Consider the following 20,049-nt stretch of genomic DNA (forward strand, 5'->3'; position numbering starts at 1 on the left):
ACACTGCAGCCAATTGGGGTTTAGAAGCCATGTGGGCACTGTTGAGCAGTGTCTCAACCTGAACCTAATCATGGCCAAATATATTATCGTTAAAAAGTCCCCACTTTATTTAGGTTTTATGGATCTGAGCTCCGCTTTTGATTTTGTTAACCGCTCTAGGTTATGGTCACAATTGCTGGAATATGGTTTAGATGATTCTTTAGTACATTTTCTTTCATATTTACACAGGGATCTTAAGGCAAAAGTACGCATTAACAACGAAGGTGAATTATCTGGTGACATTTCCATCCAAAGAGGAGTCCGGCAGGGCTGTGTACTCGCTCCTTTACTTTTTATTTTATATATTAATGGGCTGAGCCCTGCCCTGAGTAAGAACACTAAGGATGTCCCAATTATTAATGGTTCCCCTATCACCACCTTACTTTATGCGGATGACGCTGTATTGATGGGGCGTACCCCAAATGCGTTGCGCTCATTAATTACAGGGTTTGTTGTTTTTATGTCTGACTTAGGTTTGAATACTAATTTTAAAAAATCATTTATCATGAATTGTGGTTTAAAAAGATATAACATCCTTTCAATTAAAAGTGGCGAAAATGAACTAAAATGTACAAGTACCTTCCCCTATTTAGGGTTATTATTCTCTAATACTGGCTCGTGGCAGCATCACACTGCCCATGCAAGAAATAAGATTGGCAAATCAATTAATTCAATCTTATCTCTTCGCCAACCGAGAGTGGCAGATGTGATCACCCCATTGTTAAATATTTATCGTACCCAATGTCTGCCAACTGGGACATACGGATCCGAAGTGTGGGGCTATTGTAATAGCTTGCCTCTGCAGCTTGAGGAAAATAGATTTTGCAGGAAGGTATTGGGTGGTATTTCTTGCACGTCCATCTTCATCTGCCACCAAGAACTTAAGTTGCTATACATAGCTGATTTCATAAGGTCAAGGCCTACGCTCTTCTGGTTAAAAACCTGGACAAATCCAGCAGCTTCCTTGACCCGTAGCATAATCTTAGACTGTTTATCTCATGAACGATCCAACCTTATACCTTGGCTAAATGCGGTCAAGAATAGTCTAATCAGTGTTGGACACGGTTCCCTGTTTAGCTCGCCAAATACCATTGTGCCCGCCCATAAGAACATTGTAAAACGGGCATTGTATGAGTTATACAAAGAGGAACGCATGAGAACTGAATTAATGAAACCAGCTATTATTAAATATCTTCCACTAACTGTGACTAACAATATTGTTTTAAATGAATCCTACAAACCCTGTAGATATCTGACATTACCGATAGGTAGATGGAATCGGAGCCTCTTATTCAGGTTCCGTGATGGCAGTATTGTAAATTTGTTGAGCTTTCCACTCGGCTATAACAAAAATCTAGAAGAGCTTGAATGCCAGTGTTCTGTCGGTGGGAAACAAAGTTTATTGCATTATTTTATCTTCTGTGGCCATTATAAATTGTATATCCATCATTACCTATTGCCAATTTTCAGAAAATACAATCTAAGAGACTTTAAATTGGCATTTAAATTTTTGCAAATGCTACCAACCGATGATGTCATATTTACCGTAAGCTGCTTCATAAAAGCCTGTGTAAAATCGAGGGCAAGTATGGAACATGCATAACGGTCTTCGGACGCATAACGCACTTTAAAACTCTAAATACAAACTGTATAGAGGTTTTTATCTGTATGGAAATATTGTTACTAGCATTATCTAAACAGAAATTTATGAATGTTTTTCTAAACTGTTTGTGGTACAATCTTATGTAATATGCACCTTTGCCGTATATGCTGCTCATGTCTGATTGGGATGTATTTTAACATTTTTTAACTTTTAACTTTGTATATGTCTTTACGTATTTTAAAAGATTCATCCTGTATGTACTTTTATGGATTTTTCAGAATCCGAATAAAGATCATTTAATTTTTTCATTTTCATAATATAGACTTCAAAGCAAACACAATAATGCTGTCAACTTTCCTGAATTCTATGTCAGGACCAGAGGCAAGGATTACCCTAATCTCACTTAGCTTTTAATACAACATTTCCAAACCACAGCCATTTTGAAGTTAACAACTCAAGAAAAAACTACTGTTCCCAGAAATCCTAGGGAACTGTATCAAGTACTTCTTCTAATGGATGCCACTGGTGCCAATATAGTCCATCTTCGGTGTTGAGGCCTCCTCTTTCTTCGCTGCTGCAGTCCAGTTAAGTCTTCTTGGCTCGCTCTGTGATATTTACTTTTAAAATTGTGGCAGTTTGGGGTGGCGTGGCCTGCCGAGCAGCGGAATGGCCGCTCTCTGAGTGAGCTCCGCGGATCAGGACTAAATCCTGAACTTATCCTGCACCTTAGAGGGAGCACAACTGGCCGAGGCCAATCGCATATGTGACAGACCGTGGGGTGACAAGCTGCCCGAAATCCTGACCCCCCTGCGTGCGCTGGATCCGCTCACGGAAGCCGGGAGGAGTGAGCCTGGTTCGCCGAGGACACCTGTGGAGCCCTGAGGGCGGGAGGAGCGCCAACTTGAGACCGTGGCTCTGTGGGCCTGATCGGAGGAGCTGCGGTGCGGCCGGATTCAGCTCCTGCATACACCGTGGAGAACACACGCTGGAGAGATTAACGGCGCTGGGTTCTCGGGATCGGGTGCACTTCTTTCGTCTGCACCGTGACGCCCTGGGGCTATGATAAAACGTTTGCAGGCTGCACCCTGTTGCACGAGGTGATAAGGAGGCTCGCTGGGTCTGCTAGTGAAAGGGTGCCCGACTGCCATATCTGCTGAAGCAGTGAGACTTGGTGAGGACGGCGTGAAGGCACTGTGGGTGGCTGTGGGGGTGCCTGGGGACCTCTACCCCGTTCATAAGCCCGGACCCGCAGGTTTTAGCCCAGCGGAGAGACCTATCTTTCACAGCAGGAACGTCGGAGGAGCAGCACGTGAGTTCTGGGCTGGTGGAGATTAAAAGCTTCAAATCCTACCTGGCAGGCCACTTAGTGTGCAAATTTGGGAGCAGGGTGCTGCTGCATCACCCGCCTCCTCATTGGAGATCGGCTGAGTCCGGGCTCCCTCACTCACATCACCGCAGAGGTGCAGACGTGGGGAGAAGGCAGCCATTTTGTACCCACGCGCCCAGGCCCCGAGCAACAGAGGAAGAAGTGGAAGGCACTGACACGTGGTGGATTGGTGGTGGATGGACACCCACTGCTGGCTAATGAAGTTGCGAGGACCCTGGGGCACCGGCCCGTGTTAGAAAAGGGATTCTGTAGTCTAGTTCTTGCAATACGACGCTGGCTGTAGGCTGCTTGACACCACAATCATACAGGCGGCTGGCGCTGTGAGGAGGAGCGGAGGCCACGCCGGAGGAGCTGTAGGGATCTGAGCTCTGCTGGGCGGAGGCGGTAGGCTGCCCGGTTATACTGTCCCTGTCACCTGCGCTTGTGGGCTGCCCTGAAGTGCCTGTGGAGGTGTGACCGTTGAGGGGGGCCTTGCTGCTCGCACACCTGCCCTTCGCTGGGAACAGTTCTTTGTACAGTTGAGTGACACGCTGTTTTGGCCTACACTGCTGCTACAATGGGGAGACAGGACGCCAGACAGCCCAAGCTGGCCTTCGAGAACAAGAAGGCACCAAAACAGGGAGAGCCAGACCCGGACACCCAGGCGGGAGGAAATCTGGACAGGGATTGAGATGAGCAGAGCCCAGATCTCAGAACCCTGATGCTAGATATGCGCTCAAGTCTTCGCAATATTGATGCAAAACTTGATAATTTAACATCCTAGCTAGATGCAGTCAAATCACAAGTCGGGACACATGAGACCGGCCTGGATGCCCTTGAAAATCGACATACATAATGCCACGAATTCCAAGTGGAAACGAAAGAACAACTGCTTTATATGGACAAACTGTTGGGGATAATCAGGGCCAAGAATGAGGATTTGGAGGCGCGGTCAAGGCGCAACAACATCCGCATCAGCGTAATTCCGGAGACAACCGCCATCACTAAAATGGAACTGTACGTGTCGGACTTGTTGCGAGAGCTGTTCGATCCGCACCTCTCTGCTGTGTTCGCAGTGGAACGGGCACATAGGTCACCGGGACCGGGACAATCGGCAGGAGCGACGCCAAGGCCCATCATCGCACGATTGATGAACTATCAAGACAGAGACCTAGTGCTACGCATGTCCAGATAAAAGGGTAAAATTACTCATAAAGGAAATGCAATTTCGTTCTACCCAGATTTTACACCTGCAGTGCAGGCTACAAGACGGGAATTCCTCCCTGTGAAAAGGATTCTCCTACAGGCCCAAATACCCTACTCTCTGCTGTATCCTGCCAAGTTGAAGGTCTTGGTGGATGGTTCACCACACTTCACGGATGCGAAATCGGCACTAAAATTCACAAAGCATGTTGGAGGAAAGGCGGCTAAGAAATCACAGGTTACAGTGGAGGCGTCAGGAGGAGCTTTCAGTGACAATGACGGAGCGGGGGGTATTGTATGAACAGGTGTTGCCTCTTCAGTTAAATGCTGGGCGGGTAGATCATGCTTGTCTGCCTACGCCAGGTTGGGTATACTGGGGAGGCTGCACCAATTTATTTTATTCTTTTTCCATTTATTGCATTATGGGCTTCTGGCCGAACTGGGCCCTCCACAAATTTCCCGATCACCTTGTGTAATGTAAGGGTACCTGCCGGTACAGCGGCGCCTCGGAGGGAAGGTTCCCATTCTCATTCAATACTGCATTGTTTGAAGTTCTTAATGGGGTGGGATATTCTGAAACATGATTGGGTTGTTGGAGTGGGTGGGGGATGGATAGGGAGGGTTGTTATGGTTCGTAATGCCGGTTATTCAAACAGATGGTGCAGAGCTGATTCTTCAACTGTAATAGTTGTGTCATGCACTGTGACATATCACAACCTGAGTGGTTGTGAATGGCTCCTGATAATGCATTAAATTGTATTTCTTGGAACGTTCGTGGACTGAACGATGGCAGAAAATCAAGATTGGTGCATGCTTACTTGGCTCGTCATAAAGTGGATCTATGTCTTTTGCAAGAAACACACCTAAACACCACGCCGTCCCGGAGACTAAGTCACTCTAGATGGGGTCTTGTATACTCGGCAATCTATTCTAACTACGCCAGGGGGGGGTTGCTGTTCTGCTGCGGCAGGGGCTGGACTGGAGGCAGGGGCTAACACAAATAGATCCAGAGGGTCGATATCTCCTGGTGCAGGGACGCCTGTGTGGTATAACCGTCCTAATAGTGGCAGTATATGGCCAGAACACGGATTCCCCTGACTTTTTCAATACACTATGGTCCAGAATCAAATCTATCGGGTGTGACACAATTTTGTGGGATGGTGATTTTAATACCATACTTACTGAGAGCCTAGACAGGAGGGGGACGGCTAGGTCCCTGAATCCGGCGGCCAGTGCAGCACTTCGCGAGATAATGGTGGAAGGTGACCTAATAGACATATGGAGGAGCAGACATGGTACATTGCAGTAAGGCACCTGTATAACTGAGCATCACAATGCATGGTCCCGCCTCGACTTTTGGCTATTGTCCCGAGATCTAGCTGCTTGCGCGGTTGAGATAACACACTTGCCACGCTCCCTGTCGGACCATGCCCAGTGTCTGCTGCGGCTGTCTCTGCCGTCCGGGCCCAGCCGTGCGCTCGCCTGGAGGCTCCTGCCACACGCTCTACTCGCTTGAGGCCTTTAAGCCTGAGATCAGGAATGACATTTAGACCACTTTCGAAACAAGGCTGGGTCAGTCGACACAGAGGGTACGCTCTGGGAGGCCTTTAAGGTGGTCATACGGGGGCAATGCATTGCGAGGCAAGCGGGGGTGCTTAAGGCCATCAGGAGCTCCCTGGCCTCATTGGAAGCGGATATTAAAACGCTTGAGACAGTACTTTGCTGAGGGGCACGGGGACACTTCGGGACTGCTTAAGGCTAAACTGTATGCTGAGGAAGCGCAGCGAGAGGTAAAATTTCTAGGACAGTATGCAGAGGCAAGGAGATATGGCGAGGGGGATAGGCCAGGGGGAACGCTGGCGAACATGATTAGGCCATCCAGAACAGCGACACATATACATGAGATACAGGACAAATCTGGGAGAGTGGTGAGAGGGCAGGAAGAGATATTGAGGAAGTTAAGGCTTCTACTCTGATTTACACACGGCAATCCAAAGTGAATGCCCAGAGGGGATAGGGTCCTTTCTAGAGTCCATTACGCTGGCCTGGTTCAATGACACGTATAGAAAGTACATGGACCTTCCGATAACAACTGAAGATGTAGTACTAGTCCTAAAGAGCATGCCCCTGAACAAGGCCCAAGGCCCGGATGGCCTCACAACCGCCTTTTCCAAGACACATACAGAAGTGCTGGCACCCAGACTGTTGGCGGTCTACGAGGAAGCTTTGGAGGTAGGGAGGTTGCCTGACTCTGAGAGAGGCTTTAATTGTAACATTGCTGAAGCCAGGAAAAGCAGAGGATGAGCTGTAGATGTGAAAATATTCGCCAAACTGTTGGTTAACCGACTTCAGCCTCTGCTGCCCCTTGTGGCCCTCCAGGACCAGTCTGGGTTAATTCCGGGGAGATCTATGTCCCACAATTTAAGGACCATTTTCTCCACGCTGCATTATTTGCACCCCAGTGTGCATGCTGCCGTGGTGTTTTTGGATGCCACAAAGGCTTTCGACACCCTGGAGTGGCCATACTTGTTTGCGATCTTAAATAATATGGGGTTCAGACCTTTTTATAAGCAGGATCAGGCTATTGTACACTGCTCCAAGCGCTAGAATACAAGTGAACGGCATGATTTCAGATCCCTTCCCTATCTCACGAGGCAAGGGTGTCCCCTATCCCCGCTGCTTTTCGCCATAGCTATAGAGCCGTTGGCAACCAGAATAAGACAACATCACACTGCTAGGGGTAGAGGGTTCAGCTCCAGAAGCCTGTTAATTTTGCTGTACGCTGATGATGTGACCCTCTACCTCATTAATCCAGAAGTCAACCTAGACCCGGTATTACCAGAGTTCGTTCGGTTCGGTGGACTGGCAGGTGTTTGTATAAACTGGACACAATCTGTTGTGTTTCCCTTAGCAGATAATACTCCGGCGGTCACATCTGAGTTCCTGCTGAGGTGGGAGCCAAACGAAGTTAAATAATTGGGTATCTGGATAAGCAGAGACCTTCAGGAGATCTGGAATTTAAATTACGGGCGTGCTATGGTCTGGTTGGAGGGCAAAGTGAAATTATGGATAAAGCTGCCGCTGTCCCTCACCGGGCCAATAGCCCTGGCGAAAATGGTCATATTGCCAAAATTTCTTTACTTATTCGTTAATGTCCCGATCCCACCGACATCACACTTTGCCACACTCAAGTTGTAACTTGTCACGCTGGTGTGGGCGGGTGGCCAGGCGAGAACGGCCTGGGAAGTGTTAGCGTTACCACTGACCCAGGGTGGACTGGGAGCTTCTGAAATGCGCCTCTATACGTTAAGCGCACAAGCTCACTTTTTGCATTTTCTGGTTACACCGTTGCCGCTGCGGGTGGCTGTGTGTGCAAAGGCGAGCCGTCCCAGGGGCGAGGTAGACACGGCATGGACACGGAGATGGGAATGGAGCGAGCTGCGGAGGAGAGCTGGGGGTCCCGTTGATACACGCCCCGTCCGTGTCTCTGGCACAAAACCCACTGCTTCCTTGCTTGGATTGACACGTTGGTACTTCCACGCAGCAGCCACTGGGCTTGCACACGTTGCTTATCTGTTCCCGGATGGTGAATTCATGCCTCCAACTACGGCCGCTGAGGGCCAGGAAGTACACTTTTCAGATTTATGTTTTTGTATCACAGACTCAAGTCGGCTTGCCGGGCTATGCGCAGTGACTTCCCGAAAGCTCCCCCAACTTTCCAGGTGCTGGAAAACTCTGTTGAGTTCCCCTTCTCCCAAGAAAATGGGGACTAAAATATACCGGCAAATGCAGAAAGATGCCCCCGCAGTGCAACTCACGGCCTTGCAAAAATGGAATGATGAGCTTCCTGTCCCTCTCACCGAGGAGCAGTGGAACTTCTGCTCCGGGCAACTCTCTGAGCTGTCCCCAAACTACAGATTGTGATTAATCCATTTTTAAATATCTGCACAGGTTTTATAGGACGCTGGTCAGCCTGCACAGAGTGGGGCTAGGAGAAGATGACAGTTGCTGGAGATGCAGGCAGTTCCCTGCGACATTCCTACACATGGTGTGGTCGTGTGAGAAGCTGGAGGGCTACTGGGCCTCTATTTTCACATCCATCGATCAGATAGTGGGTAGGATGGACGCCCCTTCTCCTGAACTTGGTATATTAGGATATGTTCAACAGACTGTGCCCAAATTAGAAAGTTGCATGCAATGCTGTTTCTGTATGCTAAACGTCAGGTTGCAATGCATTGGGGTAGGCGGAGGGCGCCGTCAGCGGCAGGCTGGTTGAAATTTGTTACATATGGCCATTTACAACTAGGCACATTTTGGGAATTGATGCCACCCACTTCTAGGCCTCGGGATATCTGGGAGCCGTACCTACAGTGGCAGTAGGAGAGACAACGAGGCGATGGCAGTGGCGGGGAGGACATTGAATGAGCGATCAAGGGATACAATGAAGATGTGAAGTGGGAAGTGTTGATCCGTATGGATATCTGGAAAGTACATGATGGCCACTAAGCAATACTTTTTATTTCTGTATTGTAAAAATCCGCTCTGTGCTGAAACTATGGATGTGTAGTGCTGTATACTGCTGAAGCTCGGGCCTCAAACAGGACAACCACTTGAAAGTATGTAATGCTTATTATTGCAATGACACAGCAAATACAAGATGTAACTATTGTTTTAATGTAATGCACAGAGTGCACTAGACTTTTGTAATTGAAGATGTATAATGACTGGATGTTGTTGAGTTTGTATGAAGTTGTATATGGTTTTGAAAAATACCAATAAACAAAATGAAAACAGAAAAAAAAATTGGCAGTTTACTATACTTTCTGATATTGTGCGTTCTAAACTGTTTCTAAAACACAGGTTCTTTGTACTCCGCGCGCCTGCCGCAACTCGCCCTTAATAACAGGTACTACAGTGCGGTCCACCACCCATTAGGGGATAGAGCCATAAGTCGCATCTCAATGGCTCTGTGACGAGTGTTGCCTCATAGAGCTGTCCACACTCACTGCAGGAGCCCTGTTGCATCGCAGCCTGTCAGTCTGCATCAGACGCTCCCCGGGGTCATTATTTGCCACTCAATATCTCAGACATCCCAATGGGATCTGTATTCATTCCACTGTGTGACAACCTACAGGGTCTGTATTTTGAAGGTCGTGAGGATCTATTGGGACACGTTCAGGTAGTGCTTACCCAGTGTCCAGATGGGATGCAAGTGTCCCTTAGGTTTTTACCAATATAGTGTGTTCCCCTGGCCACCCATATCCTCTGGGTCCACCCCATAAACATATTTACACGCCCTGCATGTGTAAAGTAAAACCCGGACTCAGCCTACAGAACATGGGCATTCCCAAGTGCCCCTACAGTGTACTGTTAAACAACTCTTGGGGCTAAATCTTTATACAGCACTATGCACCATGAAGTGTGATGTTTATCAGGAGGAAGATTCCTTATCCTTCCTCTAAAAGGATGATCATTTCTGTGAGGCGGTGGACACCTCGATTTATAAGGTTATCAACGCAGTCATGGAGACCCCTTGAGCTGCGACTCTCGGACAAAAAATGTGCACAAATGCACGTAAATCCTCCAACCTCCCCCTCAGTTGCCTCCGGCATCCCTTCCGCTGCCCCCTCCTCCCCCAGCACCTGGCATACCCCTTCTTAGAGGACTCCACCCCCCTATACAATCAGCACCAAGAAGGGGTAGATCATGATGCATCTAAGAAGGCCTTCCTTGACCAAATGCCCCAGATTGGGGGGTCAGGGGACAAAGTAGATAAATATTCCGGACCTGACCAGCTTGCCCTAGACCAGCCAGACCCAGATGAGTCCCACAGAGGATCTGAAGAAAAGCCGGGCCTCTCCAGTCCCTGCTGCCCTTCCCCATACTGTAGCCCCAAACATGGGGGAGATTCAGATATGCTTTGACCTGGGATGGAGAATATCGCCTGGTCACAGACTGGGCTCCACTAAATAAGTTTGCGAGGTACATGGCAACATGGCTCTGCAAGCCACAGAAAAGAGTGCCATCGCTGGAAGGGAAGGTTACCCTTACCCCAGACATTAAACCCAAAATGGCATCTTCCTGGCAAAATATATTGCGCACTCTACAAAGGGTATTGATCGCTCTTGGTGTTCATGCCAAGATAAACTTGTTGACGCCATAGGTCCCATGTCTAAAATCCTGGACATGGTGGAAGAGGCAAAGGCATCAGGTTCCATCATTACACCCAACAACCTTTTAGGAATGACCCAGCGCCCAATTCCGTTTAATGGGCAACTCAAATTGCCTGCTCTCCAGGGAGCGCTAACACTCTGCTGATTTGCTGAAACAGGTTGATCTGGCCTTATAGAAGGCAGGCCCAGTAGTCCAAGGGAAATTGTTCAGGACCCCCTTGTGAAAGAATTAGGCAAGTTTGTGACGACCTTCACATCACTGGATAATGCCCAAGCTAATATCAGATGCGTCTTTACCCATAGGGTTTTCCAAGGCCCGGTCGTGCTAGGGGGTGCATGACCGGCCACTCCTACTCTACAATCCCCTCCAGGGTACAAGGCTCTGGGCGTGGGCAGTGGCAGAACAATGCTCAATATACAAACTTCTACCCCACAAGATTTCAGCGATCTGCAGGAGAGGAGTATTTATGGGTCACACTGGCAACAAATCTGGCAATAAGTGTAACTTCTTCCCATGTCAGGTTGGGGGGCTGTCTGGCACGGTTTCTCCCAGCTTGGTCTTCCATCACATCAGATGCACAGGTGTTACAGATGGTACAAGGGTTCCAAATAGAGTTCTAAAGGATGCCACATCAGGAGTCCAGACCACATCTCATCTGTATATCTCAGCATGCCATCGAGCTCATAGACAAAGAGGTAGGAGAGCTCTTACAAAAAATAACCATATGCTGCTCAACCACGCATCCCAACAGCTTCATCAGCAACATCTTTTTAGTGGACAAAGCTGATGGTGGATTGAGACAGGTAAAAACCTTAAGGAGTTCGACAAGTGGCTGGTATACCCCCACTTCAAGATCAACAGCATCCACCTCCTCAGGAATGCTCTCCTGCCCGTGGATTACAAAGCCTGATCACTGCAAGAGATTTACTGCAGTGTGGAGTTGCCGAGCAAGCTTTTGGGGGCATTGGGGCAGCAGTAAAATGTCATCCAAATAGAAGAGTCGTATACCCAGGGCCTGAAGGAACGCTAATATTGGTGTGCGGACCTTCGTGAAACACCACGGGGCAGACAACAGCCCGAAGAGGAGGGTGGTGAATTCGAAGGTCTGGATGCACCAGACAAATTGGAGAAACCGGAAGTGAGGAGGGAAAACAGGAATAGTCACATTGGTGTGCCTATGTGATGGTGCGCCTGGATCTGAACGACAACTATGTGACTATTCATGTTGTCCCTCCTCACCGTTGGTTTCTCCAATTTGTCTGGTGAACCCAGACCTGGTGTTTCCTTCCTCAGCTGCAACAGAAGTTAACACTAGACAAATTTTAATATTATTAATGGCCCTCTCATTCTGATCCTAGTCTCCCAGATTTCAGATGAAAAGCAAATAAATGTAAAAGGATATGATGACAGACCTGCAGGCGATGGAAAGGAAGAGAAATTATGAAACTGGCAAAGGAAAAAGTGGGAGAGGAAGTTGAGTTTCAGTGCAAAAATAAGATTGGAGTAAATGTGGCAGGAATGATGTAAGGTAAGGAGGATAGAAGAAAAAAATTAAAGCAAGCATGGAATGATGGAAAAAATGTAAGTAAACAAGAAAATGAAAATAAAGTTGGAAGAAAGGAAATTAAATTTAAGATTAACTCTAACAGGAATTATGGACAAATAGATGGAACAATGGAAAGAGGAAAGAGGATGTCACAATGGAAGGAGGGACGGAAAGAAAGATGGAAAAGAGATATAAGTATTCAAGAATCGAAGGAAAAAATAGATGGCTGGAAGGATGCATCAGTGGAAGAAAAGGTGGAACAATCAACATTTCCTTTGGTTGACTCACAAACTCTTCTTCATAGGTTGAAGCTGGTTATTTTACTACCATTCAAGACGTGGTTCATGGTGGAGGGAATTTTATTTCTCTGGCTACTCTCTTGACATGGATTGTCCATACACCCAACACATTTTAATACCTCTTTTCGCCATTACTGCACTGAAAGTCAGTGCCGCTCATGCTGCACTGGTTATGTTTGGGCCATTCTCTAAAGTTATGTATCTACTTACTGTGCCTTTCTCCCCAACAGAAAAAACTCTATGGGTTTGCCAGTTACTTCTTAAGGATACTGATTTGTTTGTTGGGTGCACGAGTAGTGCAAATCATATCACTTGAATTCAAACAACAACTAGATGTTAATAGTTTTTTTATATCAGTTTAGTAAGTCTAAAATGAGTAAAATTTACATGACCGGCTTTAACAACACAACAAATCCTATAGGGAAACTCAGCTTTTAGATATCTGTTGATGGCTGAATAACATCGAACTTTGAAATGCATGCAAATGTATTAAGAAAATGATCACTTACAATTTGAATAAACTTTTACCAAACTTCTCCATTCTCCTTTTACGTTCTATTTGTTCTGATCATTACTTTCGAAGGTCCAGACGCTTGTGCTGGGTCTTGAATTCTTTCTTTATTTGACTGCTGAGGGCAAATAACACCTTTACCATCTTTTTTACTGTTGTATGTGCTACTTTCATCTCGTAGATTCAAAACATTTAAAGTGGTGCTACCATGTTTCAGATTGTCCAGCCGGGAATTCTCTGAAAGGTTAGTCTTACTAGTGCCATGTTTAATATGTGAAAGTCTTAAAGCAGTATTTTTTGCCCAAGTCATCTTAACTGGCTTTTTAGAGATATCACTGGGTTTTGTGCCCACAGGTGTATCAAAATCAGGGGTCTTTCTTTTTGATCGGACAGCATGCCCCGCAGCTATAAGGTCATCAGCTAAATTGCTTCGTCCACGGGAAATATCCACATCTAGTGTAAGACCATGTTGGTAATTCTTAAATTGTATCTGAAGTTCTTTTTCTTTCAAGTAATTCTGAAAGTAAAGGATTGCTTTTTCTGTCCATTTTTCTAAATTAACAGGGACCACTTCACTTAAGGTGCACGGATAAGCTAGTCTTGGTAAACTAGCAATATTTTCAGGAATCATTTTCAGTTGATCCATGTCCTTCGACAGTACTTGAACAGAACATCCAAAGTCGATAAATGTTAGTAACGCAAAGTCAGCAGAAACATTAGAAACCTCTGCTCTGCACCACTGTTCTTTCAAGTCAGATGTTATCAGGCAGTGAGAACCAGGAATGACCTGTTCCAATGGTAATGTAGGTAAGTTGTCTGGTAAGTCACACAGTAGCAGACACAACTCAGTCATGATGTCAAATGAGTCTTCCAACTGAACGAAGAAATTGAAAGGGTCTCTGGCTGCAGTTACAAACCCAAGGTATGATTTAGCGCTGCTGCGTGTAATCCATGGAATAGAATGAACAGGTTGTACTGGAAATGAATGAGAGTCCTCCAAGTTGAGTGGTTCACTTTTCGCTGTAGGATAAGGAGTCACACCTGAATACTGCATAAGTAGTTGGTCACCTACCAGAATCTCAACTTCCCATGTAGAAATGGCTTTAGAGTATCGCAGAAAAAGGATTTTCAAAACTTGAGATGATAAGGAGTTCATTACAGATTTGAAGAAACACCTCCCAGTTCTTTTAAGCCATACCCATTTGCAAGCAACAGTTTGTTTGGGTATGCTTTTCAGAATCCCGTTTAATATCTTTGCATTAGTCATGGACACCTTTTCAGTTCTACCATTATCCACAAACTCAACTAACATCATCTTCTCTTCAGAGAATACTTCCTTCACTTCAGCCCTGAACCATTTAAGGCTTTCTTCAGATTTTGCCAAACACATGATTCCATCCTTGATGTTTCCAACAGGCAGTGAATTTTCTTTTAACTTTGCTGCATTATCAAGGAGCACAGACAAGTATGTTGATTGATTTTCTCTTGCCAGTAATGTCACATAAAAAGTTCCACAATCTGAAATACTGCTCAATTTTACTTTTTCTAACTGTCCAGAAGGTAATGTTTGATTTGGAATATAGCAGACATTGATGTGGTCGTCATTGGCCCCCTGCAGATTTGCTTTGTCACATACATCAGGCAAAGTGGACGTGCTGACTTTGGCCGATTTCATTTCACTCTGCTTTAGCACAAACGTATTTTCACTTTGCTTTTTGGTCTTGACTAATGGAATGTTCGCTGGCACTAGGTCTTCTTGGAAGGACAGACATTCCTCGCCAACAGTCATGTCATAATTTATGTTAACTTCCCACCCATGTTCATACTCCTGAACAAAATGAAAACGAACAGGTTCATTGCTGATGGGCAATTTTTGGGAATCATATGGCACATTATCCATAAAAGCAGCGGCATCAGGATTTCCACACCTACTTCCACTAAGAAATGCTGGGTGTGCAAGTCTTGGAGTGGTTAGGAATTTCACTGGAAGGTTGTACAATTCTGAACGACTTACAACTGATGAATTTCCATAGTCTATAAACTCTACATCAAACATTTCATCTGATTTTACTTGTTTAACAACTGCTCGATATAAAGCAGCATCTTTTTCATACTCTGCTAAAACCAGATTGCCTGCTTTAAATGTTTCTTCCTTAGAATGTATTAGAGTGAAAGACTGAGAATTAAGCTCTTCTGCTATTTGTACTATTAAATGTTCATCCTCCGCAAGATGAATGTAGAAATTTGATGGACTATTTACGTGAGACACATAGCCTAACGCCTCAGAATTTGACTTAATATTTGGCTTAGGAAGATTTGTATATTGTGGTTTTGAGGAATTCCTGCAATCTTGCAGAGACTTGCCACATTTCTTTGATGTAACCATGTTTGTATGTGAATCAAACTGTTTTCTAAAATCATTGGAATGACTGTCTGGTGGTTCATTGAAAGAAGCATTAAAAGTAGCCATGCCGGTGCTCAAATTCATAGGATTACTTGTATATTCACCATCCTTGCTTTTGATTCCATCTTTTTTTTCAAAATGGTCTATGTTTTGTAACCCTTCACTTTCACAATCTACTGCTTCATACACTGGAAATTGAACAGCATGTTTTATTTTAGTAATTGAATTACTATTGGTTTTTCCCTGCACTTCCACAAAACCGGCCGAATGCATCGTCATCAATTCTTTAATTTTTTTATTTATGTTTAGACATCCATCATAAAGTTCCAAAGACAGTTGCCCATCCATTTCCCGAGATATGATAACTGCCTTCAGAATCTTCCCCAAACAGTTTTCTTCGAACCACTTTACTACTTCTAGAGGGGGCAAAGTATCTGTGAAATCTGCGAGGTAACATTTCAAAGCTTGCATTGGTGTGTATAGTAAATCTGTGGCTTCTTCTGGAATAGGCAAGACTTCATGTCTTTCTATTGTTTGCTTGTTTCCAAAGTCTACAAAGTATACCATTAAATGTGAAGATGATTGCACCGGGCATGCAAGTGCTCTGTAAAAGTTACCATCTTCAAAATACTTTGCTATACAGAGTCTTACATTGCTGTCTCTGGAAGAGCCAACTGAACTGCCAATCCGTGCAACTCTAGTCATCAAAGCATCTATAGTTTCACTGTTTCTAACAAGTTGACAATAAAATTTCTTTGGGCTGTATATGTGAGTTATATATATTTCCTCTTCAGTTCCCATTTTAATGTTGAAAGAGGAGTACATAAAAGTAAAAATAGAAATAGAAGGTGAAAGTGGTTTTGAAGAATCAAACGACTGAGCAAAGCCTTGATCTATAAGAAATTCTTTTGCACTATGAAAAGGAGTCTCTAAATCAACCACATTGCATAGGAGTTTAGGTTTCACAAGCATCAGGGAGTAAATTGTGCACTTCAGAGAACCACTACTTACTGAATCAAGGAAACTTCTAAAACCTGCACATGCCTCTTTAGTCCAATTCATTGGATCTGCATTTAGGGACTCTACTAGGTTGTAAAGACTGCAACAGAATGCCTGACCTTCCAAAAGAAGAAAATCGGGGATGATACTTTTCAGATCTTCAACTTTAACTCTTTCTTGGAAACCATAATCTATGAATATTACATCTACTTCTTTTGGTGAGATGTGTTGAATTACAGATGCTCTGTACCACTTCCCATCCACTAATCGCTTAGCAATACAGGCGATCTTTCCAACTTCATATGGCTCTCCTTGAACTCTATAGTGACTTTGTATTTGCTTCATTAAGCTTCCCAATGCTTCAGATTGAGTCTGTAATTGACACCAAAACACTCCTGGTGAGCACATATGAGAACAAACAACTTCAATAACAGATCCGGGTTTAAAAACATGCTGGTCATAATAGCATATGGGTTCTTTATCTCTTAGAGTACTGATCTTTTTTGAAAATATATTTCCTGAACTTGGAGGAGAAGACAAAGGCTTTTCTGATACACAAACATCTTCTGATAATATATTTTCTTGTTTAGTCTTTGTGATAATATTGATTTGGGCTGATGTGTTCTTTGTGGTTTTTACTCCTTTTAAGTCTGATACAGATGTGTTTTCAGCTTTGGACAGAGGAGGACGATCTGGAGTGGATTCCCAATATTCAGCATATCCAGCTTGAACCATCAGTGTAACAACATTAGGTTCCTCAGAAGTGTTTGTAAGGTGCAGGTCTACAACATATCTTTCATTTTGTTTTCCCAGTACATGAACCATGAGTGATTTGCCAAATACTGCACTTTTAAAGAAGTCAGTTGCACTCTTTACCCATACTTCTTCAAGAGAGCATGCATGCGCAAGTGTGCAACACATAGCTACTGCCGGGAAGTCATGAAATTCTTCAAACAATTTTTTCACATGACTGTCAGGGATGGTTTCGGTGTTTCCAAAATCTAAAAAATAAACTGTAATTTCCATATCATGCACTTCAGATATGACAGCTCTGTAAAAGTTCATGTCCTTGCTATATCGTGCACAACAGAGCATGCCAGGCTGTGGATTTTCAAGAAGCATGTCACAAGCTTCACACATGGCATACTTTTCTCCGATATTTTTTATCATTTTTAAATATGCAACTTCCTGTTCATCAATCCGAACCCAAAAGTTAGAGGGATTTAGTACATACTGCACATAAGCTATATAGACAGAATCTACTTTCATTTTCATTCTGGGATACAACACTTTTAAACCCATTTCATTTGTATTTGTGCAGTCTATTTCCATTTCTTGAGGAGCAACAATCTCCACTGCAGAAGGTTTCTCAGAACAGATTTTATTTTCTTCCTCATGAGAGAAGATTTTGTATGGAGATTTAGGAGACCGCAATGGGGGCAACTTATTTTCATGCCTAACTGGAGAAGGAATTGGTACATTCTTATTGAGTAAAGTAACATGATATAAATGTGCTTCCTTACAAAACTTGTCTACATGAACTAAAACAGTCTGCCCTAATAAAGCATGTTTAAATTCGCCAAGTTGGAAAATTCTATGATTTTCATCTTGCAAAGTTAGACAAGATAAAGCACATGGAAATGACATCATTGGAAATAAACGAAATTCAGGCTCAAGCTTGTGGACAGACTTGGAAGGCACTGATTCACTGTACCCAAAGTCCATAAACCACACTTTCAATTTATCATCAGAAAGCAGCTGTTGTATAACTCCTCTGTGCCACCTTCCATCTTTCCGCTTTGCAGCACACAACAATCCAAAATGGTCACATACAGCTTCTTTACTAATTGCTTCATAATGTAAGAACATAGCTGATGTTAAATTCTCTAGTTCTTGAATCCATGGTGAAATTCGGCAGTGAAATTGAAGAGGGCTAACAGCAGCAGTTATCTTGACTTTCTCTGTTGTATCAACAGAAAGACAAGGTCGTAAATGATCCACAATTTGTTGAAAGGTTGGAATAGTCTCTATGTAATCTGCTTGAATATGTTTTTGCTGAAGCAAATCTGGTATCTGCTTTTGGAAGGACCCTATTGGAAACTCCTTCAATATTTCTACAATGAGATTAAATGTATCTTTGTCAACATACTCTGCTAAACTCAATTTGACTACATCGTCAATTATTTTGGGTACTTCAAGGAGGACAACTTGATTGGGTAAAATAGCTTGAACATGGCCTTTCACATGTATTCCTAGGAGTGATGAAAAATAATTTGTAGCCTTGGAGCTCCATTTTTCTTCAGGTGGAAGAATGTTGGAAAAAATACCACAGACTATTTTTGGAGGCAGCTGGAAAATTTCACCACAAGCGGATGCAATGTGGGTAATATCAACTTTCAAAACATTTCCAGTATCTATGAGGAAAACCTCAAACATTTCTCCTTTCTTTTCCAAAATTCTTCCTCTGTGCCATTCCATAGAATCTTTATCTTCCACTAAGCAGAAGTCGCCAGCCACAACACTGTCCTTTACCTTGGGAACATTTTGTATCTCTTTCTGTAATATGTGGTAGTCAAATTCAAATTCAGCATTATATTTGCCCTGAAATTCTACTAACACCTGCTTTGGTTTGCACTGTACTACAGATATCTTAAGGTCCATATCTAATGGAAATTTTGGCAGCAGAGGTACGGAATCCATGAGGTCTGAAAGACAAAACAAAAAAAAGTAAATGTTTGAAAGACTTCAGTCATGAAATACAAACTACAAAGATGAGTACAAATGCTGAAACATATCAGAAATGCTGAAACATATCAGAGAAACCCAGAGTTAAAATGTCAAGAAAAAATCAATGTAATGTAATAAAGTCTTGCAATTCTTATCTTCCACAGGCACATGAAATAAGAGTACCAGCGTGTAGTTCTCAAAAAAAGTGCTAGTAATCATTTCTGTATGTCAGGGTCACCTGCTTCTTTTTAGACTGTTCAAGGACTCACAGGTACAATTGTCTTTTGCTGTGACAGGTCAAGAGTCAGTTACCAAAGATACAACTGTAGCTTTGACCCCAATAAGGTGAATTAGTTGCTTAGTTTAAGCAGAATAATCGATCTGATCTAGACAATAGGAGGTACTTTAGCAGTGGTGTGGCAGCATTGCTTTGTATGCACAAGATGTGCAGTATTATCGAAGCCAAGCAGCCACAAAGCTCAGTCTAACATTTATTTGGCACATTATCTGGCAAGTTAAGACCAAACTCCCAAAAGAAGCACGTCAATTATGACCTAATATGTAGAAAGGAGGGCGCTTGAGAAACTGCCACAATAATTACGTCTCTTTACTCTAGGTCCATCACAACAAATCCCTCAAACAGTTTTAAAAAAAGCATGAATTCACTTCTTAATACAGCGACTGCTGCATTTTCAGCAAGGTGATAGGCTAATTAGTACATTTTAATTACTGTATAATAATGAGCAATACCCCTTCTCAAACCATTCTAAGATGCAGTAAAAAGTTCTACACTACCAGTTTAAAGTCATCTGTCAAGGCTTTGAACTTCAATGTTCATGCTATATGCTCCCAATATAAAAATCTATTTTGTACATCTTACTTACCTTTACAAACGATGTCTGAACTACAAGCTAAACTGGATAATCCATTTGCTGCCTTTGATTCCTGAATTGAACCAACATCACTCAATAAATTGCACTAATAGACACCAAATGGATACTCTTGTTAGTTCAACATTGTTAACCCCTTCGAAGCTAATGACGAGCTGGGCTCGTCATGGCGCTTACCTGCCGTGCGCGGATGACAAGGCCAGCTCGTCATGATTTATGGGATTTTGTTGTTTTTAGCGCAGGACGGGAAAACGCCTAGCAGCCATGTGGTTAATAAATTATTTCAAA

General features: G+C 43.8%; 1 protein-coding gene across 2 annotated transcripts in view; it reads right to left on the minus strand.

Annotated features, from left to right (window-relative positions):
* TDRD15 (tudor domain containing 15) overlaps nucleotides 1–20,049 on the minus strand; it is a 180,643-nt gene that overhangs the window by 127,553 nt on the left and 33,041 nt on the right. For both annotated transcript variants that reach the window (XM_086926272.1, XM_086926273.1), the window contains exon 2: nucleotides 12,740–18,849. In XM_086926272.1, coding sequence (XP_086782398.1) covers nucleotides 12,779–18,844 — 6,066 coding nt within the window. In that variant the 5' untranslated portion in view covers nucleotides 18,845–18,849 and the 3' untranslated portion in view covers nucleotides 12,740–12,778. The remainder of the gene's footprint in view (nucleotides 1–12,739; nucleotides 18,850–20,049) is intronic.

The sequence above is a fragment of the Lissotriton vulgaris genome, chromosome 6 (assembly GCF_964263255.1).
Source record: "Lissotriton vulgaris chromosome 6, aLisVul1.2, whole genome shotgun sequence".
Lineage (NCBI taxonomy): Eukaryota > Metazoa > Chordata > Amphibia > Caudata > Salamandridae > Lissotriton > Lissotriton vulgaris.